Raw genomic sequence first — 22,164 nt, 5'->3', positions numbered from 1 at the left:
TTTATGTCTTGATATCTTCAACTTTTAAAGAAAGAAATCTCGTATTTACTTCTACAAAATAAAAAATATGTGGATAGATTAATTTTCTGTCCCTAAAGGGAACAGTAAACTTTTCTTTGCAGCAAAATAAATAAAGTCAAACACTACGGAAGAGGATTTAAGGATGAAAAGTTAAGCCAGTAAGTTTTTTTAAATCTCTTGAAATAATATTAAAAAAAATCTTTGATCTCAGAGTCAGACATCTTTTTTAAAAAAGGCTGGCTTTCACTTTTGTTTTAACCTCCAAAAATCATTTCTAGTGTCTCTCATCCTCGTCCTTACGTGCACACAAACTGAGGGACAAAAACCATGGTAAAAGTCATAAATGATGATAATTTAAGGTGACAACAAGACACTCGAGTCAGTATGAAGAAGTCATGAAATCGTCATTAGTCACCAGGAGTAAATTATACATGAATAATCATCAGGATCAATAGGAATATTCAATATTTCTGATATTTATTTACAACGCAACTTCAAAAAAAGTTGGGACGTTTTAAAAGTGTTAATTAAAACAGAGTATAATGATTTGCAAATGTCATGAACTCATGTCTTACAACATATCAGATGATCTCAAAAAGTTGGGCCAGGCCACAAGAGGCTGAAAAAGAAAGAAGTCGTCTGAGTTTGAAAAGGTTAGAGCATTAAATCCTTCAGTTAAATTGAGAATCAGATTATTGTTTGGGCTAAAATAATCTCTGGATGTTAAGATTTGGATCCTCTGGGGATTAGGAGGTTTATAAAATCAGATCCATCAGGTGATGTGTTGTGTTTTTAGCTCTCTCTTTATGGCGCTCTGACATTTCCTCACTTTAATCTTTGTGCTTTAAAAAGCTAATCTGCTCTGCACTCACTTCCTGCACGCACTCGCTCCAAAGGTCTTCATGAAGCGATTGTTTGGCTCTGAGAATGATTGTGATCTATTTCTGTCTGAAGGGAAACGGCTACCGCACACAGCACGCCTCCCCGGGCCCCCGAGGCCCCGCCGCCTCCATGGAGGCCCTGTCCCCCTTCTTCAAGAAGAAAGCACACATCCTGGAGGTCCTCCGCAAGATGGAGGAGACGGATCCTCTCAAGTTCCACCCGTCCACCACCAGCCTGTCTTTCTGCGACTACAGCCAGGTGCTCATGTCCACAGAGGCTGTTCTGGCTGCTGCTGAGCCCCTCCCTCTGCAGCCCCACCACACACACTGCCACTGCTCGCGCTCGGACGCTGACACACACCAGCATGTCAACGGCGACGGGGCGGTGAAGTGTGAGGGGGGGAACACCTGCTGTTTACACTGCAAGAGGAGCCCAGAGGGTCCTCCCAAGCCATGCAACCACGTCTGTAGTTCCTCTAAAGCAAACTCCTCCACCCAGAGCCACGCCGCACACGCCGGCCCCGCAGCTGCTACGGGCGAATGTCACAGTAAGGCTGCCTCCAAACAATGCACCAAGAATGAAGCCCACCAGCAGCCAGCAGGCGCCGCCCGCCCCTCCGGCTCAGCTGATCCGAGCGTGGAGGAGCAGGAGGGCTCCGAGGGTTTCCTCAACGACAGTGCCTCTGAGGAGCTCACTGGCTTCAGCGCTGTGAAGGACAAACAGATCCCCCACTGTGACACGGAGGCGAGTGAAGGCGTTCAAAACGGTGTCGCCTCCATCATCGACCCCGCCGCCATCCCTGAGAAAGACGTCTCCGATCAGGAAGCTTCGTCCGTGAGAGCCGGAGCGTCCGTCAGCCCGAGCCCGTCCTGCCTCAGCGACGTCAAAGCCGCCGCCATCAACTCTCCGTCCAAGCTGCTCAAGTTCCTGAAGATCCCGTCGATAGGAGAGAAGTCTCAGGCTTCAGCGTCCGCCGTGCGTCTGAGCCCGCAGCTCACCCGCAGCTCCAGGATCCCCTGCCGCACCAACAACTACGAGGTCTACCACTCGCCTGTCCCCACACGCAGAGCCACCACCACAGAGCGGTGCAGGCAGCCCCCTCCTCCACCCTGCAGGTCTGAGTCCTACCCCGCCACACATTCAGCGCCGACGTCCCCCCCTCAGCCTGAGGACGTCTGCGCGGCGCCCGTTAAAGACATAAGCTACAGCAGCCTCTCTGCTCCCAAAGGAGGCTCCAAGATAGCGGCTCCCTCGTCCACGTCCTCCTCCTCCCCTAAGGTTTCTCAGAGGATCCCTCATTACGAGAACGTCTGTAACATGTCCCGAGACGAGGAGCCGCCCCAGAACCTCGAGAAGAGAACCACTCTCCCCTCCCAGACGAAGGCGAACGGCGCCGAGAGGAAGCTGGTGAAGTCTCTGCCTGAAAGCGTCCTCAACCCCCAACCTCAGCGGAAGCAGTCGTCCTCGTCCACATCAGAGTCCACGTCAGACGACGAAGAGGACTCAGACAGTCCGGTGTGGGTGAACCACCACAGCCTGCCCAGCGCCTCGGGGCTCGCCAAAGCTCAGGGCCGAGCCAGCTACGCCCAACCCAGAGAGAAACACGAGGCCGACGCCACTGTGCCGAGCTCAGAGGTCACCCAGCAGCCGCCTCCTCCAGTCAGGAGGGGCGACTCCTCGTCTATCCCCAAGAGACCTGTGTCTGGGGCGGGGAGATCCCAGGCGGACTCCAGTCACCACGCCTTCAAAGACAGACTGGCGGCGCTGAGCAAGCTGAGGAGCTCTGAGGACTTACAGGTCGGTCTGAGGCCGGTGGAGGCCGCGAACGAGGGGACGTACGGAGAGGAGAGGAGTAAGACGGCAGAGAGGCCCATGGAGCTCCACAAAGAGGAGCAGAGACACTCCAAGTTCTCAGACTCTCTGGACAGTAAACCCAAGGGTGTCGGGTTGAAGTACCCGGGCTCGTCTCAGATGTACGAGCAGGCGGTGAAGTCGCAGCAGAAACAGGAACTGTGCGTGACAAAAGAAGCATCGAAGAGTAAAATTGGTTTACCGTCACCAAACGCGGACGCTCCACAGGTTCTACGCAACAACATCAAGTGTCCCGGCTCGCTCAACCTGGCGTATAACCTCAAACAAGCTCCTCATAGCAGCAACAGCCCCAACAAAATCCCGCCAAAGTCTCCGTCCAAACCGTGCCAGCCCCCGTCAGTCCACAGAGCGGCCAAACCCACAGAGACGCCGCGCTACTCGTCCAAATCTGAGGAGAGGACGAAGATCACTGGAAAAGGAAAGAAGAACCCGATGTACGGAGACAGCCTGCCGCCGCCTCCGCCCAGACCCCCGACAGCTGAGGCGGAGAAGCAGCCGCTGCAGCCGGCTCCGAGCCCGCAGTCAGCCATCGAGCAGAAGGTCATGAAGGGCATCGAGGAGAACGTGATGAAGCTGCAGGAGCAGGACCGAGGAGGCCAGAGCGGCGAGGTGAAGCAGAAAGCGTCCAACGGCATCGCCAGCTGGTTCGGACTGAAGAAGAGCAAACTCCCCGCGCTGAGCCGCAAGACCGACGGCACCAAGGCGAAGGACGAGAAGAAGGAGTGGAAGATCAACATCCCGTCCGTGGGCAGGGACTCGGTGAAGATGGCCACCCGCTGCAAAGAAGGCGTGGAGGGTCTGAACATCTCCACGCTGATGGAGAAGGCCGAGGGGCTGAGGAGGGCGCTGGAGGAGGAGCGGGCGTACGTGGAGAGGTCGGGCAGGGGTCACTCCTGTGAGGTGGTGATGGACCAGGCTCAGGGACAGCTGGCCGTGATGTACCGAGGAGCGCGCTCAGATAACTTCATGCAGCAGCTGCTCAACAGGTGAGAGCATGTAAACACAAAGACCTCTGGGAAATTTCTTTTCCTTTCTGGCTCCATCAAAATATTAAGTTCGCTCTCTCTGTCAGTGTTATCTGTCGCCTCCTCGAATCTCTCTGAACTTCAGCGCTCCAAACCACAGACTATTAATCAACGTGACCACAGATTAGCTCGCCACATGAAGCTTAAGATAAAAACTTTGCAAGTCATCCTTTCACTTCTCTCATTTTAAGGTCCTTTTGGTGATTGTCTTCTTCTTTTAAAGACTCTTGAAGTGATGATAATCTGATAATTAACCCAAACTCAACTTGTGTGCACTGAATGTGCAGAGTCGACGGGAAGGAGATGATCAGCGTGCCGCAGCGCCGCCTCTCGTTCGACTGTAAGACGTCCAAACCGGTGTTCAGTCAGCAAAGCGACATCATCAGCCACGCCACCAGCCGTGACGACATCGAGAAGGTACGTCAGATTAGTCCTCCTAAGACTGTAAACATCAGGAAACTCTGCTTCTGACCATTAGGGGGCGATATGGGGAAAATATATCAGGATGTTTTTATGTCAGGATCAGTATCTAAATTCTATTCTAAAAGACTATTTTTACCTCAGGCAACATTTTTATCTCCAAATGTTTATTTTCCTGCTCCAATTCATCACTTTAATTTCGGTTCTATTGTTTTACTCTGTTTTCTTTCTCCTTCTTATTCCTTCTGTTCTTTAAACCCCAATATGACCCCCCTAATTGTGCTTATAAACTGAAATAATTGGCACACACCTCACATTCTGCAAAAAATTTGATATAATGCCTAAATTGACCCCCACATGCCAAAATCTGCACTCTAGCGCCACCTAGGCACACTAAAACAGCTCTAAATGGCAGTAGGAATGTCATAGAGAGATCAAACTAACGTCAATTGTTAATCTTATTAAGATCCACAAATCATACAATGACACCCCTGACCTATCTCAAACAGGAAGCTGGCAATTTGCCTTTCAAAATAAAATTTGGCCACATTTGGCCCTTTTTCTAAAGTTATCTTCTTCTAGGCCATAAATGGTATCAGCTTGAAATTCGCTCAAATGACAGAGTAGACCCTGCTTTACAAAATTTATTCGTGAATTTGTTTTTTCTTGAACGGTTTCTGAATGACAAGCCCGCAAAGTTGGTGAACCGCAAAGAAGCCCTCTCGGCTCCCCCTATTAGAATGAATGGAAAAGGAGCATCCAGCTTCACACAAGCTGCAGCATTGGGCGTCTAGACCAAAAAGTAAAAGTCATACAGCTTTACAAATGACATGGATGGATTCCTTGCAAAATTTACAACAAAAATAGTATATTTTTGCAAAGGTTTGGTGAAAATTGTGGCATATGAAGGGCTAATTCTAGAACTTCTGTCAATTTCACTCCTCACATACCAGTTGGTGATGATGTCACACACTGATTAGGAGTTCCTTGCAGCAGTTCTGTGATGATGTCACAAGCTGATTGGGAGTTCCGTGCAGCTGGTCATGTGACTCACTGAAGGCGGGAAAATGCTAATGTGTATTTTGAGCTCTTACATTTTCACATCATGATAAAAACATTTATTTAAAGACGTCAGCTGTTAGAGTTGTTGAGTTTCTGAAGAAAGTCCAGAGCTTTAGTTTCATACAAGCAGCCTAAGCACAAATGTCGCTCAGTGAGACGTTACTGGATGAAAGCTGGAGGCAGAGGAGGAAAGCTATTCTCCTGTTTCTTAATTTTCCTTCTTTACCTTTCCGTCTTTCGGCTCTTAATTTGTTAGCTGCTTCCCTGCGTGTTGAATCCGAGACGCTCATCTTGCTCACCTCTTCCATCTGCTGCTTTGTTGTCGTCTCACGCAGGGATCAGACAGAATCGGCAAGATCACATCGGATGAGAACCTGGCAGATTCGGTTCACTCCCAGCACTTTGCAGGTAAGACGAGCGTGCCAGGATGAAAATATCTCTGCTGCTTCCTTTAAAGGTTTGGGAGCACAACGACCTTGTGGAGGATCAAACCAGACTCCTGTGGAAGTGAAGAAGTCTTGGAATAGAGGAATTAATTTATGTATGAAGTGTTGCACAGTGTGAGACGTTACAGGGGAAAACACTGGAGGATGAAAACGCAAAGAATTAACGATGCAAACGACAGATTTTCTCTCACAGGGTGTTGAATATCTTAAACTTTCAGTCCGTCAGGGTTTGGCAGAAACATGTGATTAGCATATGTGTGTAAAAACACCTGTATTAGCATATCAAAGGTAAATAATGAGGGCACGCCCCAGAGGAGGATCTGTGCAGAGGCTTCATTCAGAGAAGAAATGAAGAGAGTAGAATTCATCAGTTTACACCTCTTTCTTCGTTTCTAACATCTGTTTTTTAATTTGCTAATTAATTACGTGAACATCTTTCTTCAGGCTCCGGCGCTTCCACGTACACCCTGGACAGCGGCATCGGTACGTTCCCCCTCCCAGACTGCAGCAGCGGCGCAGCAGGACGCGGCCTCTCCAAGACGAGGGTCGGGGCGGACCACCACTCGTCGAGTTCCCCCGGGAGAGCCGGGCGTCGGGCTCGCACTCTGGAGCGGGATCTGACGTCACAGGAGGAGTGCTACGCCCCGCACAAACAGCTGATTCCCACGATTCAGTACGGCTCCGTGATGGAGGGGAGGGGCTCTGCTGGCGTCATCCGAGAAGGTGAATTTACAACGCTTGAAACACAGAAGAAGTCCTCAGGATACTTCCTTGTTTTGGTTTAATGAGATGATCTAAAGCTGAAAGTCTCCAGTTAATAAGGTCGCGATTTAAACGGGAACACCGGTGGAGCTCTGAGATTTTTAAAAACCTTAAAATGAAGTTTTTCAGAAGTTTTGGATTCTCTTTGTCTCCAAGAAACCAGCCTTTTCATGGCTTTCTATGATGTCATCTTTGCCGTATGACTTCCATCTTTTGCTTACTGCCCTCTACTGGTGTGGAGGTGTACTGCAGCTACTTTTACTGCTTCTTCTATCCTGGTTTCCACGATTGTCACAGGACTTTAGGCCTTTGCTGAGCCATAGGGATCATTCACATCCAGCTCATGCTCCCTAAAGCTTCTTTAGATGTGTTTTTTGCTGATGTTGGCGCCCCCTGTGGTCAAAATAATACCTCCGATCTTGTCCTCTATATTGAAAGTCGTATTTACCAACATATGGCCTTGTTTTTGTGTCACTCTGTATAAATGGATTGTTTCTGCAGCGTGCTGTAACTCTTCATCCAACACCCACTCGGCATCATCCACCACCTAAAAATAATCAGTCCTGTAGCTGATGCTCTCTTTGCTTTCGTGGGTTAAAAAAAGAATTAGGATCATTTTTATTCTGTTTTATAATCAGGTTTAAACTCCTCACAGCAGTTTTGATGAAGCCTCAAACTTTAAGAGTATTTTAATCTATTCATAAGCCTCAAAAGCAACAACTTAAAAAATCTGTTTCTTTATCACATTAAATCTTAAAGTGAAATATTTTCCTCCTAAATTCACTCCTGTCGTTCCCAGTCTTCTTTACTGTAAAAGGTGAAATAAAAATATTACTTCCTGCCCTGAAATGATTCAAATGTGACTGTTTTTCTCGATCTGCAGACAGAGAAGCTCATGGAGCAAACATGTTCTCCCCGCGCTCAAAGACCTGGACCTTCCCCAACCTGAAGACTCCAGCGGGTCCTGCAGAGGTTTACCTGGCGGTGGAGGAAGAAGAGGAGGAACCTGTGTCCTTTGGGTCGCCATTCAGAGGGGTGAGGATACAAAAAAAGGATTGTGGAAAAAAGTTTGTGAAATGGCAGCAAGTGGGCAGATATTGGGTGGACAGACGCTTTTTGGTGGAGAAATCAGGCGTGTACCCAGAGAGGAGTTTAAACACACAACTGTCACTCGATGCTCATGACTGCATTACCTGTGGACACTCACCAGACTGTGACAGACCAGGACGTAAACATGTGTCAATAAATCAGAAACCCTCCCAGACCAAAAAGAGCACACAGACTGCTGAGTCTGAGACCCGGTTCATAATAAAAGAACCAGAAATCTACGTCAAGAGTTAATTATTCACCCTCAGATGTCGCCGGTGTTTCAGAGTAAAGTGTGACCCTGTTAACTGGTGACTCTCTGTCGTTAATGACTGATACTGTCCACAGACTGAATATAGAGTGGACAGCGTGGCTCCGCCATTTATCATAGTACGGTTTTGAAGCCAAAATACCGCCGTCTTCGGCGCCACCATTGTAGCAGTTTGGAGTCTGTGCAGTTGAGACGATGAGGGATTCTGGGAGAATCTGAGTGGAGCTGGGTGATGAAAATAATATTTTTTTTTTCTTTCAAGAGTCTAATCATTTCCTGACTCCACCTCCCGACATATTTTACAATCCCCCCCAAAAAATACACGAGAACGGCAGCTGTCAATCATCGTTAAACGTTACGTAAAGCCTCGTTTTTAACCTCGTATCACTAATGAAAACGAAACTTTTCAGAAAAAAAGAGGAACTTGAATACAAGACAGCCAAATGATATCTTCAAATCACCACAACATTTCTACGAGATGTAATAATTTTTTAAGTTTGACCACAGCCCATCTGGAATGACTGGAAAGACAGATTTTTAAACCTATACTGCAGCCAGCCACCAGGGGGAGCAGTTTTTGTGGAGACCTCACTTCGAGTCGAGCAAACGGACATCCATTTTTTTTTTTTTTTACAGTCTATGATACTGTCAGCTGAGGGTCACTAGTTAGCATGGTTGCTAATAACTTCAAAACACCGGTTGCTCTGTGACGGTCCAAACTTGATAGACGTTTCCTCTGTTGTATAGTATCGTTTCTAAAAAGTGACCACAGAACAACCGTACATTTTTATACTGATAACAGGTTGAACTTAGAGTTTAAAAATCGCTAACTAGTCTGAATGAATGGAGCTAAACGCTGCTTCTGCATCTTTATGATGACGTAGACTGATAATCCCTCTGGGGCTCCTCTTGGAGCCCCCCACACTCTACAGGATTTCTAGTCCCAAGTTTAAAATTGATATTTTAGTTTGAGAAAATATTTCCTGTTTTTCCTGTTTAAAAAATGTGTTTTTTATTGACAGAAAGGCCATAAAGACATAATACATATAAAAAAATATATATTATAAATTTATATCTATGGATAGCTCTGATGTTGCTGAAAAGATCTGATGCAGTGAAAGTTAAAAAATTGTGGATTTATTATTTTCTCATGAATTTATAGTGAGGGTGGCCATCAGACAACCAGGCCTTTGCTGGTTTTGATCGTAAGAAGATCCGGACAAAAATCAGCCCCGTTATTCTGTAGCCTTAACCGTTTTTCCAGACTTCTTATTTTCCTTCTCTGTACCGCCACGATGTCCAAAGTTTCAGCTACCAAAAAAGCTGAATAAAGTTTTATTTTCATTATCAGATTTTCTGTTTTTAATCGAAACCTCACCCTGATGGCACCAAGTTTGAGGGAGATTTTTACCCCAAATCTGTCTCTAACAAGACGTTTGTTTCTGTCTTTAAATGGATTCAAATGGTGATCTTTAATCTTATCTTAAAATAATCTTTTTCCTTGTAGGACAAACAAAATGCTTGAAGTGTCTGAAGAAAGGTTAAAAAAGTCAGCATCGTTTGTCGAGAGCATATTATCACATATTTGCCTCCAGGATCCACAATCTGTACAGTTTGCTGCACCATCTGCTCTGAGACGAAGCAGGACACGCTCGTTTAGAGACGACGAAACAAGTGAAAAGCGTTTTTAATCGTTTTTCTAACCTGGACTTGGCGTCTTACCTGTTCTTGGGGGAAAGCTCTGAGGCTGCAGCCTGAGCCGGAGCGATCTGGGTCAGTGAGAATCCTCTGCAGCAGAAAAGCTGAGATCCATTTTTAAAGCTCAGGTCTTACATAATGAAGAACACAGAAACACATTCTGCCCTCACTAATTATTCATCAGCTGCAGAGTAAAGATTCACATTTCTGCTTTCACCTGAAGGCGTTACATAAGATGATCACATGACCTCCTTCTGCTTCCTCGCAGGGCGTGAAGGCCGGCGTCCCCTCCTCCAGCCGGGTGGTGGACCCCGGCAGCCTGCCCGTCCCCGCCCAGTCCGGGATGAGCCGCCGGGGGAAGACTCGCACTCCCAGCGTCCCCGAGATGAGCCGCGAGGCCGGGCTGGAGCTGCTCAGGGAGCGTCCGGAAGAAGCCATCTCCCCGAGCCGGCCTCAGGTCCTGGAGACCCCCGAGTCCCTCAGCGACTCTCTGTACGACAGTCTGTCGTCCTGCGGCAGCCAAGGATGAGCCGGCCAAGCGTGGGGGGGAGGGGGGGACGGCGAGGACGAGAGCCAGCTCTGAACTGCTCTCCTGGTCGTTCTCTGATGCTGCTGACTGAAAAAACAAACCGTGCCCTCTTTGACGGAATAACGTGGCGTGACGCCGTTTCTCAGTTGCAACTGGAAGGATGGACGGATAGACTTCTCCTCAGGATTTTCCAATAAACATGAAGCCAAAAGCCACCAAAACAAACTAGGTTGTTCACTTTTTCACCATCAGACTGACTGTGGACTCTCTTTGTGTACAGGACTAGAAAAACGCATGGCTACGCTCAAGTTAGCACAAAAAAAGTCACTCCTGATCGCCGCCTTCTGGAGGCGCCGATCAGATCTACAGCTGACGTTCTGTACTGTATGAAAACATCATCATCATCATCATTTCACCACATAATGTATTTAAAAAACAAAACATGAAGCTCCTTAAAAAATGAATGTTCATGTCTGTGATTCTTTGTTGCTGAACATCACGGTTTTAAATGTACAAACGATTTTATCGATCATGTTGATTTGTCGACCGATGAAGGTTGTCAGAAAATGTCTGTTTTTAAATCATAATACATTTAAAGGTAATATATACCAGCAATAATAACATAGATAAGAGAAATGGCTACATTATTCAATGAATATGTATTTCTATTATTTATTTATTTTGATGTTCATCATTTGCAGTCATCTTTTCTTTTTTTATTTGTAATCTTTCTGTGAAAATTGAACGTGTCCTCGCTTAGTAGATTTTGTTCATATCTTGTACTTCAACATCTCTGTTGCTGTTCGTTCCCTAGCCGATAGAGGTCCTATGTACCTACTGCCGTTTTTTCAACTTTCTAATTAAAATGTTTTCATTTAGCGCTTTGTGAGGAGGCGTCATTTGCACGTGTGGAGGAAGCAGCTTTGATTTTTTTCAGGTGTTTTATGTTTTTCATTAGAGAGGAGAGCGGATAGAGAAGGGAACAAGGTGAGAGCGGGGATGACATTTGGAAACAGACTTTGTCCTTGTAAACATGTAGCCAGGTATTTTCAAAAACTTATGCACCCCCCTCATTCTTTTTTAAAAATACTTTTGTCCACACACGACAGGGAAAATCTGCCGATAAGTGCAGCTTGAGGCATTTCAAACCCATATTTGTCAGTGTTTTTCAGCAGCCAATTAGAATGAGCCCCCTTCAATTAGCTGTGACGCTTAAAAGCCAAAAACTCTGTTTCCCTGCGTCTACTCCAAACCATGAAACCAGAGTTTTCCAAAATCTTCACTTTGGCTGAAGTTTTCAGAAAACATCATTTTTAGCTGCGTTTTCCCAGATACGCAGCTACGTCTTAACCTGACACGCCAGACGGACAGTTTCATATATCCGCCACGGAAATATTTCACAAGTCCATCTGGGTAACAGCTCTTCTGGTTTGTTTTCAGAGGCGGGACTTAAGAAAAAATCTGCAGCTGGTGATTGGACGACCGTTCTGATTAACACACTCACCACGGACCAATCCACATCAAGCCATGGTATGTCGTAGCTTATGTGAGCCGATGCTTCTAAGAAACAATAGATGAACAACTACTGAATCACGAGAAACAGCTGTGAAAAACGTGTAAGACAGCTTCCGTTTTTATAAATTTAACTCAAGAATCAAAGGAACGCTGACAAGTACCAAAGTCTGCTGACGTCACGTCTGCTCCCACAGCTCCCGCCTCTCTTCCCTGATTGGGCCGGTCAGAATTTAGCCGAGTGAATTTGTTGGTCATTGGAGCCTGGCAAGATGGACCTGCAGGAGTTCAGAAACTGAATCAGGCAGGTCCATCTGCTTTGCAAGGTTAGCTTCGTGTAGCCATGGCCCTAGATTGCTGGACCACCTGCAGCCTGGGCACATGCTTCTTCAGGCTTTAAAACCCAGTGGAGCACTGGCACTCCCACTTAAACGCCTCAATTACACCAGAAACATCTGCAGTCCGACTCTTGTTTCTTTGCATCTTGACTGCGTTTGTCAGCTGGAGTCAAATAGAAACTGATTTTGTTTTATTTTGAAAGTCACTGGGTTTTTTTTAAGTAGTTTCCTGTCACAACTTCCTGTCCCGCAGAATGCGTTCGGCGTTGACACATTGACTTGAATGGAAACCTATCTGATCCGTTTGCTGTGACAGAACGGAAACTCACTGCAGACGCATCTGGTGTGTTTGAGCCTTAAAAAGTGCTCTTTAAATTACCGTAAGTACTCAAACATTTGGGCTGACAAAAAAATTCAAATAAGCTCCTCAAAAAAGCAAAGACGAGCCTTGTGGTGAGGTTTATGGTATTACAGCATTGCATAGAAATCTGCAGGGAATAATTCACAACAATAACAAACTAACTGATGCAAGCTGTTCTCATTACCGTAATTGTTCAACTATTTGGGCAAGAGAAAATGCTCAAACTGAAAATAGAAAAGAAAAGGAAGTCAAAGTGGCCTGTGTGATCTAAGGGTGACAGGAGGAGGTGATCTGCTTTTCCATACATGATCTTCACGAGATCCGCCCCCAAGTGGCTGACCAATCAGAGGGAAGGGGGTTAGCCTTATAGAGACAGCAGCTCTAAGCTATATGAAGCCCAAACCAAAGCTTTGTACCCCCTCTTTAAGAGTTTTCCACTGCTTTAGTGTCAGCATGATCTGAAAAAGGAGCAAAACTTGGTGCAGAAAGTTTCTCAGGAGGCAGAAAATGACTAATGGATGCTGTGCTGCAGGTGAGAGTCTAAACTGGGAACGGTGTGGAGCTAAATATCAATCAGGGAGTGGTGTGTGCGGCCTGAGGAGAGAGCAGGAGCAGATGCTCTGCATTGGAAATAAGTTTCTGTGAACTAGTTCAGGTGGTTTTTCTTGTGCAACTTCGCACAATTCCACAACTAATGTGAGGGGATGATGCACCATTCATGAGGCGAACTAACATTTGTTTTCAGGAGTTTTCTAAAGAGCAAGTTGAGTTCCTTCCTTATATTTTTGGAGCATTTCAAGCAATTCTGTCGATGAAACGTCAACAAAACCGATCAAAAATACGTCAACATCTCAGAAATCCACATCCCCTGATATCGCTCGATTTGTCGGGCGAAAGTTTGCATCATGACAACAAAATGATGTTTTACGAAGCTGAAATCTGATTAGTTTTTTAAATTTCAGGTTAAAGACAGAATCATTTGAAAACAATAAAAAAAAGTCACTTCGATACGTTCAACACATTTATTTGAGCAAATGTATCAAATTATTAGTTTCAATTTTACATCAATAAAATAAATTCTTCACAGTTTACATCTAGAAATCATAAGAGAAGTAAATCATAAGGTTTACATCAAATGGTTTGGCAAACTAGTCTCTAGACAACAGATACTGAGAGAAATTTACACAAAGGGTCAGAGCGCGTCTCCGTTCACGTCAGGAGGAAACCACGATCAGCTCCGACTCGCGCTCTCCGGACTAAAGATGGAGTTAGTGTTTGTCACGCTGCGACAGGCCTCTGACTGGGTCGCAGAGCTGATTGGGTGGGACAAACTGATACAGGGATTTCTTTCAGTGGGGACGGGGGAGAGGGGGATCTGTTGTCGATATCATGGGACAGAAGATCTCGTGACACTGCGCTAAAGAGGAAACTATAAATAAGCTGAAATAACCTCAAATTAACCTTGGATCCTTCTGTGAAGCTCGCACTCAAAAGGAGCTGAAGCGTCGTTTGTTAATTTATGGCACTAAATGACAGGAAATATGAAAACCTTCAGGAGGAGCTGCTCAGCTTCAGGGAGGCGTCGTGAGGCAACACTCCCCTCTACAGGCCAAACGCGTTCACTGCAGCGTGGATCTATCCCTTCACAGCCATTTGTGGGACTAGCGTTAGTAAAACAAGAAACTTACATTCAACCTCTTCGTTGTAAGTTTGGAAAAAAAAGCAGAAAAAGAGTTTCTTTGATAAGATAAGACCACAGAGGAAGTTAATTCAATAAATGAAGACAGAAAGTGAAAAGCACCAAGTGCGTTGCAGGTTGAACCTCTACCTCACAGATTTTTTATTTTCCTCAAACTCTCTTTATTTCTTCTCTTTCTTCTTGTCCTGAAAGAGAGAAAATCAACGACTTTAGACACAAACGTACAGACACAATTAAAGCAAGAGGCTGAGAAAACAAATGATAACCTGGTGTTTCTATCTGAAGTGGAACTGAGACACGCACAAAGCCTTCACTTCATCATCAGACGTCACTGTGTCATCGCTAACAACAACGTGCAGCCTCAGTCCTACATTTAGAAGCATCTATGGTTAAGCTCTCAGGCTCCAAATTCAAGACATTTAAGCTGACTAACGCTCGCTGTGTTTAAGTTTAACACTTTGACATGAAATACTGTCCGTGTTTTGTCTCTCTGGGATAATTTCTTGGTCATTCTCGCTCTTAGTCTCTTCCCTGAATATCTAACCAGTCTGAAACATGACAGAAATGAAATGCAGAGACCTCCTCATCACTTTGGACCTCTGGGAAAACCCTGATTATTTTGCAGCTGCTGATTTGTGGCGTTACAGGAACAGAAAAGGGAACGTACCCGATCGTTCATGGCGAGGATTACCATCAGTTTCCTGAAGATGGTGACGAAGTCCAGGAACAAGTCCACACAGTGCCTGAAAACACAACACGAGCAGTTTGTGTCAGAATCTTTAAATAAAGTGTTTGACAGAAAATCAGGGCTCAACAGTAAATCGAACTGAAACCCACATCACAATGTAACAGAACATAATGATCAAATCTCAAAGGCGTCATTGGAAATAAAGGTAAAATAAATAAATCTGAGCCAGTAAAGCAAACTAATCAACATATGTTGTCAAATTTAAGTATGCCTTAAGAAACTTTGTATTTTTTTGCATAATTTGGAAGGTTTTATTTTATATTCAAAAACTGTTGACATTTTTACATTTAATCATTTTTTTTAAAAGATTTTTTGCAATATTGTTAAATTTCAATTTTTTTAATTTTGCTAAATGTTTAATATTCAACACATTTTCCAAAAGTATTAAATATCAATTTTTTTGTAAATTTTGTAAATTTAAAAAATGTGCAGATTTCTAAAATTTCAAACATTTTCAAAATTTTTTCCTTTTTTATTCATTCTTTTTATTTGCAAATTTATGAAAAATAAAAAACTAAAACATCACAAATCTAGTTTAATAAATTCAAAAAACTTCTTGTTTAGTTTATCATTCACTAGATTTTATCTATGCACATATTTTTTGCATTTAATTTTCTTCATTGTGAAGATAAAGTAGATTTGTGGCTTTGCAAGTTTATCAAATTTTTTTTTAATTTTTTTTTTTGCAAATGTTTAGATTTCACAATTTTTTCATTTTGCGAAACTTTTGCAAATTTATTAAATTACACGTTTTTTTTATTTTTGAAATTAAAAAATGGTTAAATCTTTTGCAATTATCTGAAATATTTTTTTTTTCTAAATTTTCCCTTTTTTAATTCATTTTTTTTATATTTGCAAATTTATTTGAAATTAACATGTCTAATTTAATAAATTCAAAAAACTTCTTGATTAGATAATCATTCTCTAGAATTAAACTATGTACATTGTATTTTTGCATTAGGTTTGTATTGTGTGGAGAAAGTGGATTTTGTGGCTCTGTAGTGACTTTCATCCAGGTGATCTGAGGCAGAATGGCTCCTTTGAAAGTAAAGGTTGCAGACCCCTGCTACAGATTGATTTATTGCTGGTGTTTTGTGAATAATGCAAAAGATAAATGTCAAAAAAATCCCAGACTAAATCACAATACTGGTCCAAAAGTCTAGCAATTAGATTCTTTTCAGAAATTGTTCTGCCCTACAATAAATGTTTGTTTTTCATGCTTCCAGAGCAATGTGGAAATGTAAAAGTGATCTGAACAACTCCCATCGTCTAAAAAGGATCTTTCAGTCAGACACTGTAACGTGTTTAAACTCCAAACTTCCTGTGACCTTCCTGAACTTCCTGGGCTGTTGTCAACAACTGGGGGTGTGGTCATCTTGTCGCTTCAGCAGTACGACCAAACATCTATAAATCATCTGCCGAACGAGTCACAACAATGTCACATGACTCCTCTGAGGATGTTTGTAGTTAAAACATGTGACGGTAAAAGATAAACACACCAGGGACTGGGGAGTTAGAGGAACTGACGCCATGCTTACTCTTTAGTTTGATTAGTTTAGATCTTATCTTCACATAAATGAAAACACGTTCCCTTAAATCCACTGCTACTCATTTAAAACTCTCTGTTAGTTATCTCGTTAATTCCTGTTCCTGATCTACGTGTCAGGCTCCTCACCAGACGTAATCCTTGTCTCCGTTTTCTGCTTTCTCGATGATGAGCTGAGTGTCGAACAGGACGAAGCCGCACATGATGAGCAGCCCCAGGTACATGTGAGCCTGCACAGACAAACAGACGTGATGTAAACAACACGTTACATTGGCGTTAGAGCTGATGAGGCTGAGAGCGCGAGGCGTCGGCTCAGGTACCTTAAACAGCATCACGGAGCCGAAGAATATGTTCATCAGGGACATGAGGAAGAGGAGGGAGAGACCAGACATCAGGGTGCCTGAGAACGAAGAGGAATCAGAGTGAGGAGTCAGGATTTTAGAGTTCAGCAAACGTCATGAAACCAGGAAACGTGAGCGTCTCTCACCTCCCAGGAACAGGTAGCTCCTGCGTTTGGCGTAGAGGGCGCTGAGAGTGAAGCAGATGAAGATCACAGAGGTTCCCATGAAGGCTGTCACGATGATGCTGAGGAAGAGGAGGAGACCAGAACGTCAGGCACCAGTTAATATTTCTGATCATGTGAATTATTTTAAGTTGAGCTTTTCTTCTGTTCACCATGTGCTGTGGTTAGACACTAACAAACAGTGACCTTTCACACACACACACACACCTTGGATTGACGGCGATGACAAAGTCCAGTGTGGGCCCGAGGCCGACGCCTGGAGGAGGAGAGAAAGATTCAGTGTTTGTATTCCTGTGTTTCTTTCATGTCCAGTTTTATTTCCTGACGATGTCGAAGACCTCACCTGTGAAGAAGGCGAACCCAGCCAGGATGGCCAGTCTCTTCTTCTCCGTCTCTGAGTTGTGAGGCGTCATGGCGAGCCAAAACATCATGCCCAGCGAGGCGAGCACAGACAGCACGCCGCCCTGAGGAGGAGAGGGGACATGAGGATCATGATGAGGTGGACGGAGAAGTTTCTCCACGGTTAAACATCAGATTTACCTGAGAGTGACTCTGAGTGAATCTGTACTTTGACCTGTGGAGCTAACGATGTCTCTAATGTGTCTGCACTGTCCAGGCTCATACACACGAGAGAAGCTTCTGGCTCAAAGATAAAACCTGTTTCTGATTATTCTGAATTCATCATCATCTGTTCCCCATTCAGCCTCTTTTAAAGTCCAAAGAAACTTTAAGCATTAACATGTTTAAAAAAGGCTGAGCCAGAGCCTGAGTCTTCAACCTGCCGCTCTTTGGCTCCTGTGCAGTGACTCTTTGTAGCTTTTAAAAAATATTATTGAATTTTTTTGATATATTTTTTTTACAGAGGGTATTGGTTTGAGACACTGACACTAAATAAAATCATGCCATAACATTTTGTTAAACTAAATATTAATCACATCTTTTAATAAAACCAACAAGTTTGACAGCCCTGCTAGGATAACTAAATATACAAGAGGACAAATCTGGAAGAAAAGCAAATTATCAATATATGTTATCAAATTAGAGTCTTCTTTCAAAAAATTTGAATTTTTTTACATTTTTTAAAATATTTTGCATTTAAGAAAAAGCATTTTTTTAATATTCAATTAATTTTTTTTATTTTTTTGCTTTTTTTTTCAAATTTCAAAGTTTTTGATTTTCTTTAACAGCCTTGGTAAGATATCTAAATGTCTTACCAAGGCAGATCTGGAAGGAAATACAGATTTTAATTCTGTTTGGATGGATTAATTTAATTGACAACATGCTGAAATTATATACATGCTTGATAGGTGGCAAGACATTAGCAAAAAAAAAAAATGTTAAGTGATAATTAATATATGTTATCAAATAAAAGGGTTCTATCAAAATTTTTGAATTTTTTGCAAGTTTTTGAATCTTTTGCATATAGGAAAAATCAATTTTTGCAATTTTTTTATTATTCAAAGTTTTTTAAAAATATTTCTTTTTTTTTTTTTCAATTTATTTTATTTTTTACAGCCTTGGTAAGAAAACTAAATCTACAAAAAGACAAATCTGGAGACATACAGATTTTAATTCTGTGTAGATAGAATTATTTAACTGACGTGTCAGCTTAATATACGTGCTTGATTTGTGGCAAGACATTAGCAAAAAAATGAATGTTGAGTTAAGTGGTATAATCAACAAATGTTATCAAATTAATGTCTTCTATTAAAAATTTTGAAATTTTTGCAAATTTTTGAATTTTTTGCATTTAAAAAAAATTGCACATTTTTTAATATCTAAAATTTTGAAAACCTTTTTTAATGTGTATTTGCTTTTTTTAAATTAAAAAAAACTAACATCTCATATTCAGTTTAATAAATTAAAAAAACTTCTTGTTTAGATAGTCCTTCACTAGATTTTAACTATGTACAGATTTTTTTTACATGCTATCATCTTTCTTGTGACTATATAGTAGATTTTGTGGCTCCTGAATGACTTTAATCCAGGTGATCTGAGGCAGAATGTCTCCTTTTAAAGAAAAGGCTGCAGACCCCTGATGATGTCACACTTCCTGTTTGTTTCCCTGTTTTTGAAACATTTCAGCTTCTGTCACATGAACCACGACTGGAGGTGAACCAGCAACCTGGTATGTACTCAGTGGGTGAGAGATGACAATGAACACAGGATGGAGATGCATCACATCATGTGATGATACACCAACCACAGCTGAACAAACTCTGGATGAAGCTCTCACAGTGCAGCGTGTTATTTCTGACTAATCTTTACGTTTCTTTAATCTGAAATGAGGCAGATTATGTATTCTTGTCTACACTTTGGGAAGAATCCACCTGAAGACTCTCGTAGCTGACGTTACCTGGAAGAGACGTGTGACCACATGGACGTAGGAGCCGGCTGCAGCCACGAACATACACACCGCCAGGCAGGAGTAGACGTTCTTCAAGTGCACCTGGGTCGAGTGAGATCTGCAGACACAGATTACAACGAGAGCACAGGGCGAGGTCACGGAAACTTCAGACTGAAGAGATAAAATCTGACTCTGACAGAGCGACCGCATGGCTTACGTACATCTGGGAGAACTTGAAGAGCGCATCAAAGTTGATGTTGCGGTCAAACACGTTCATGATGGAACCACGGATTGGGACCCGAAGGCAGTCTTCAGTGAGTAGTCTCCTCTACAGAGAGACAGATGAAGCAGGTCAGACTGAAACTGTTAAATATTCTAATGAGTAAAATGTTGACATGCAGCATTCACAGACAGGAACTGCTCCTTCCTGAGCTGATAACTAGAGTAAACATTTTCAACACAGAGTTCAGGAGCTTTACCTCAACTTTCAGATTTGGTTTAAGCAAACAAAACATGCTTATGTCATAAAAATAACACAATTCAAACTGTAATGTACCACGAAACCCCCCAAACTCTTCTCATAGCATATTCAAACTGCGACATATCTTTTCTTTTTTTCCTTTTGGTTTCATTTTCTCCCCTTTTTTATGTCTGATTTTTTATTTTTTTGCATCTGTCTTTACACTCTCACAATGTTTTATTCCCGCTGTTTTGTGTTGTCTGGCACTTGAATTTTGTCATGCTTTGCCTAAGTCAGTCTCACATGGCGTTGCAGCAGTAAGGTTTTATGCTCCCAGTTGTAGGTTTAGGTTAAAGGCTGGCTCTTTTGAACCTACTAAACACCTCCAGAAAATCTTCCCTGACACTTCCAGTCTCTGTTATAAATGTAATGTACATAAAGGTGCGTCTATCCACTTGTTTTGGTCATGTGACCCCATTCAAACTTTCTGGAAGGGGGTTCATGCTGTAATCCAGGAGGTCACTGGCAAACAGTTTTTGCTGACTCCCTATTTCCGTCTATTTAACCATGCTCCAGACAATTTCTGGGACTCAGACACTACATCTCGGTTAATAATTTTTTAGTTTCTGGCTAAAAAAAAGTATTTTGCTGTGGTCGTCTAGTCCCCAGGCTTCTTAAGTCCACATGTATCTGAATCTGGAAGATGGGGACTGCTTGTCTTTTTATTTATCTTCTATATGTGTTTGTTTATCTGTCTCTTATCATCTTTTCATTTTCATTTACTCATTTTGTATCTATGTGTTTTGTTTGATTTTCTTCTTAAGTTTGTGTTTATGAAATTGGAAAAGCAATAAAAAAAAGTACACATATATATATATTTAAAGAGACTCACTCATTTTAATGTATATTTTTCATTGCAGAATTTGGAATGAGACTTTTAATGTGATGATAAGCGTTTAAACCGTCTGTTTATGTGTGTATTATTATTTGCTTGAATTTATTATTATTTGCTTGAATTTATTTGGCTTGTTTCAAACACTTAAAACACATTCATTTAAGCCACTTGTGAAGCTGTCTCTCTGTTGTGTCGACCTTTGAAATGCCTGTTTGTCCTGTGTGAAGCACTTTGAACCGCCTGACGGAAAAGTATAGTGTTAATAAACGAGCCTTGTCTTGTGCAATAAAATAAATTAAATTAACTCAATTATTTCACTACAAAACAGATTTAAAAGCACAACAATGTAGTGCCAATAAATATGACCTATTTATCTAAAAATGCAAAGCTGAGGGAGTCAAACTTAACGTATTCTGCTAATTTATAACCGCTGACGTCTTTTTTTCAAACAGTAACGTTTCTGTTACAGTATTAAGGAGCATTTTAACACTTTTAATCCACGATGACCACTTCTTCCACTCCTTATAACTCTTAAGTCTCTCCGGCTAAAAGTGCGTAGTTTGGTTAGATAAGAGTTTACATCACTAACTTACCCAGCAGGGCTAGCGTTAAAAGTCAGGAGTTGAGAGTCACAACTACCGACAGAAATCACGATTAGCTGGCTAACAGCTCCACAAAATGTACGTTTAAGCGGTATGGTAGCTTTCAGTTGACAATAAAGTTAACAAAAACCTGTAAATTATTAACAAACTGTCGTATATTACAGCGAAACCAACCAACGGTCAGTAATGTTTGACGCATGAGTATCATATTAACGGCTAATGTTGCTAACCTGTAGCCGTTAGCTCCACAACGAGCAACAAGCTAACATTAACTCGTCTTAAAACACAGCTCGACATCTCGTTTTATTCCCTACTAACGTTAAATAACGTTGTTAAATTAACTACGTATGTCAACACGACATATAAATAGGTTAACATAATGTACCCACCTCTTCGCTCTCCTCTGCTCCGAGCTTTCTGTTTGCCTGCCTTTCTTCTTCCTGCTCAAGAGGATGTTCTGTTCGTGAACGATCCGGCTCTTAGAGCCGATTCTTTTAAAAGACCAACGAGAGCCGACGGCTGTTTCCAAACTACCTTCTACTTACAACATATTAAAGTGGTATGAAATGTGAACTGCATACTACCAACTGAATGAATTGATATAATGTGGTTTTTTTTTACACTTTTTACATTCAGCTGATTTCTGAGTCAATCTTGTATTTTATCATTTTTAAAACTCAGTAAGTTTGTTGATTTATTCAAGTTTTTTTTCATCTCTTTTGAATCTGTTTTTTTTACGCTTTTACTCCTAATATTTTGAATGCTTTTGTATCCATTATTGTTCAAAAGTATCCGATAATCACTGTTGTAACACCACAAAATTTCCCAGTTTTGGATCAATGAAGTAATTATATTCTATTCTATTCAATTCTAAATCCTCTATTGGCGTATACAATATAGTTATACCTATAACTCACCATTTTAGAAGATAAAGATAACAATTTTGCCCAATCAGAGGCACAGCTCATCTGACCAACAGGTCTTGCACCCTGTAGTATATCCAGTATGCCCTCCACCCATGTGAATTTCATTACTCCGCTTTAAAGCAGGTAAATGACA

At 42.4% G+C, this 22,164-nt stretch overlaps 2 protein-coding genes across 4 annotated transcripts in view; one reads left to right on the top strand and one right to left on the bottom strand.

The window, feature by feature from the left end:
• nckap5l (NCK-associated protein 5-like) overlaps positions 1 to 10,952 on the top strand; it is a 68,215-nt gene extending 57,263 nt beyond the window's left edge. For all 3 annotated transcript variants that reach the window (XM_074681334.1, XM_074681336.1, XM_074681337.1), the window contains 6 exons: positions 976 to 3,761; positions 4,088 to 4,217; positions 5,618 to 5,690; positions 6,173 to 6,451; positions 7,374 to 7,525; positions 9,814 to 10,952. In XM_074681334.1, the coding sequence (XP_074537435.1) occupies positions 976 to 3,761; positions 4,088 to 4,217; positions 5,618 to 5,690; positions 6,173 to 6,451; positions 7,374 to 7,525; positions 9,814 to 10,074 (3,681 nt within the window). In that variant the 3' untranslated portion in view covers positions 10,075 to 10,952. The remainder of the gene's footprint in view (positions 1 to 975; positions 3,762 to 4,087; positions 4,218 to 5,617; positions 5,691 to 6,172; positions 6,452 to 7,373; positions 7,526 to 9,813) is intronic.
• Positions 10,953 to 13,334: 2,382 nt separating this feature from the next.
• tegt (testis enhanced gene transcript (BAX inhibitor 1)) lies at positions 13,335 to 21,606 on the bottom strand. Its single transcript, XM_074680536.1, has 10 exons — positions 21,495 to 21,606; positions 19,370 to 19,476; positions 19,158 to 19,266; positions 17,145 to 17,265; positions 17,009 to 17,057; positions 16,766 to 16,863; positions 16,599 to 16,678; positions 16,408 to 16,508; positions 14,652 to 14,727; positions 13,335 to 14,169 (listed from the first exon to the last, which is right to left on the bottom strand). The coding sequence occupies exons 2-10, from the start codon at positions 19,423 to 19,425 to the stop codon at positions 14,146 to 14,148; spliced, it is 714 nt and encodes a 237-aa protein (XP_074536637.1). The 5' UTR covers positions 19,426 to 19,476; positions 21,495 to 21,606; the 3' UTR covers positions 13,335 to 14,145.
• Between the last annotated feature and the right edge of the window lie 558 nt (positions 21,607 to 22,164).

This window comes from Halichoeres trimaculatus, unplaced genomic scaffold (genome assembly GCF_033239565.1).
Source record: "Halichoeres trimaculatus isolate MK-OKI-2021-1 unplaced genomic scaffold, fHalTri1.1 fHalTri1_scaffold_11, whole genome shotgun sequence".
NCBI classification, from domain to species: Eukaryota; Metazoa; Chordata; class Actinopteri; order Labriformes; family Labridae; genus Halichoeres; species Halichoeres trimaculatus.
Note: the sequence above shows the minus strand (reverse complement) of the source record. Positions and strands in the feature narration are given on the sequence as shown.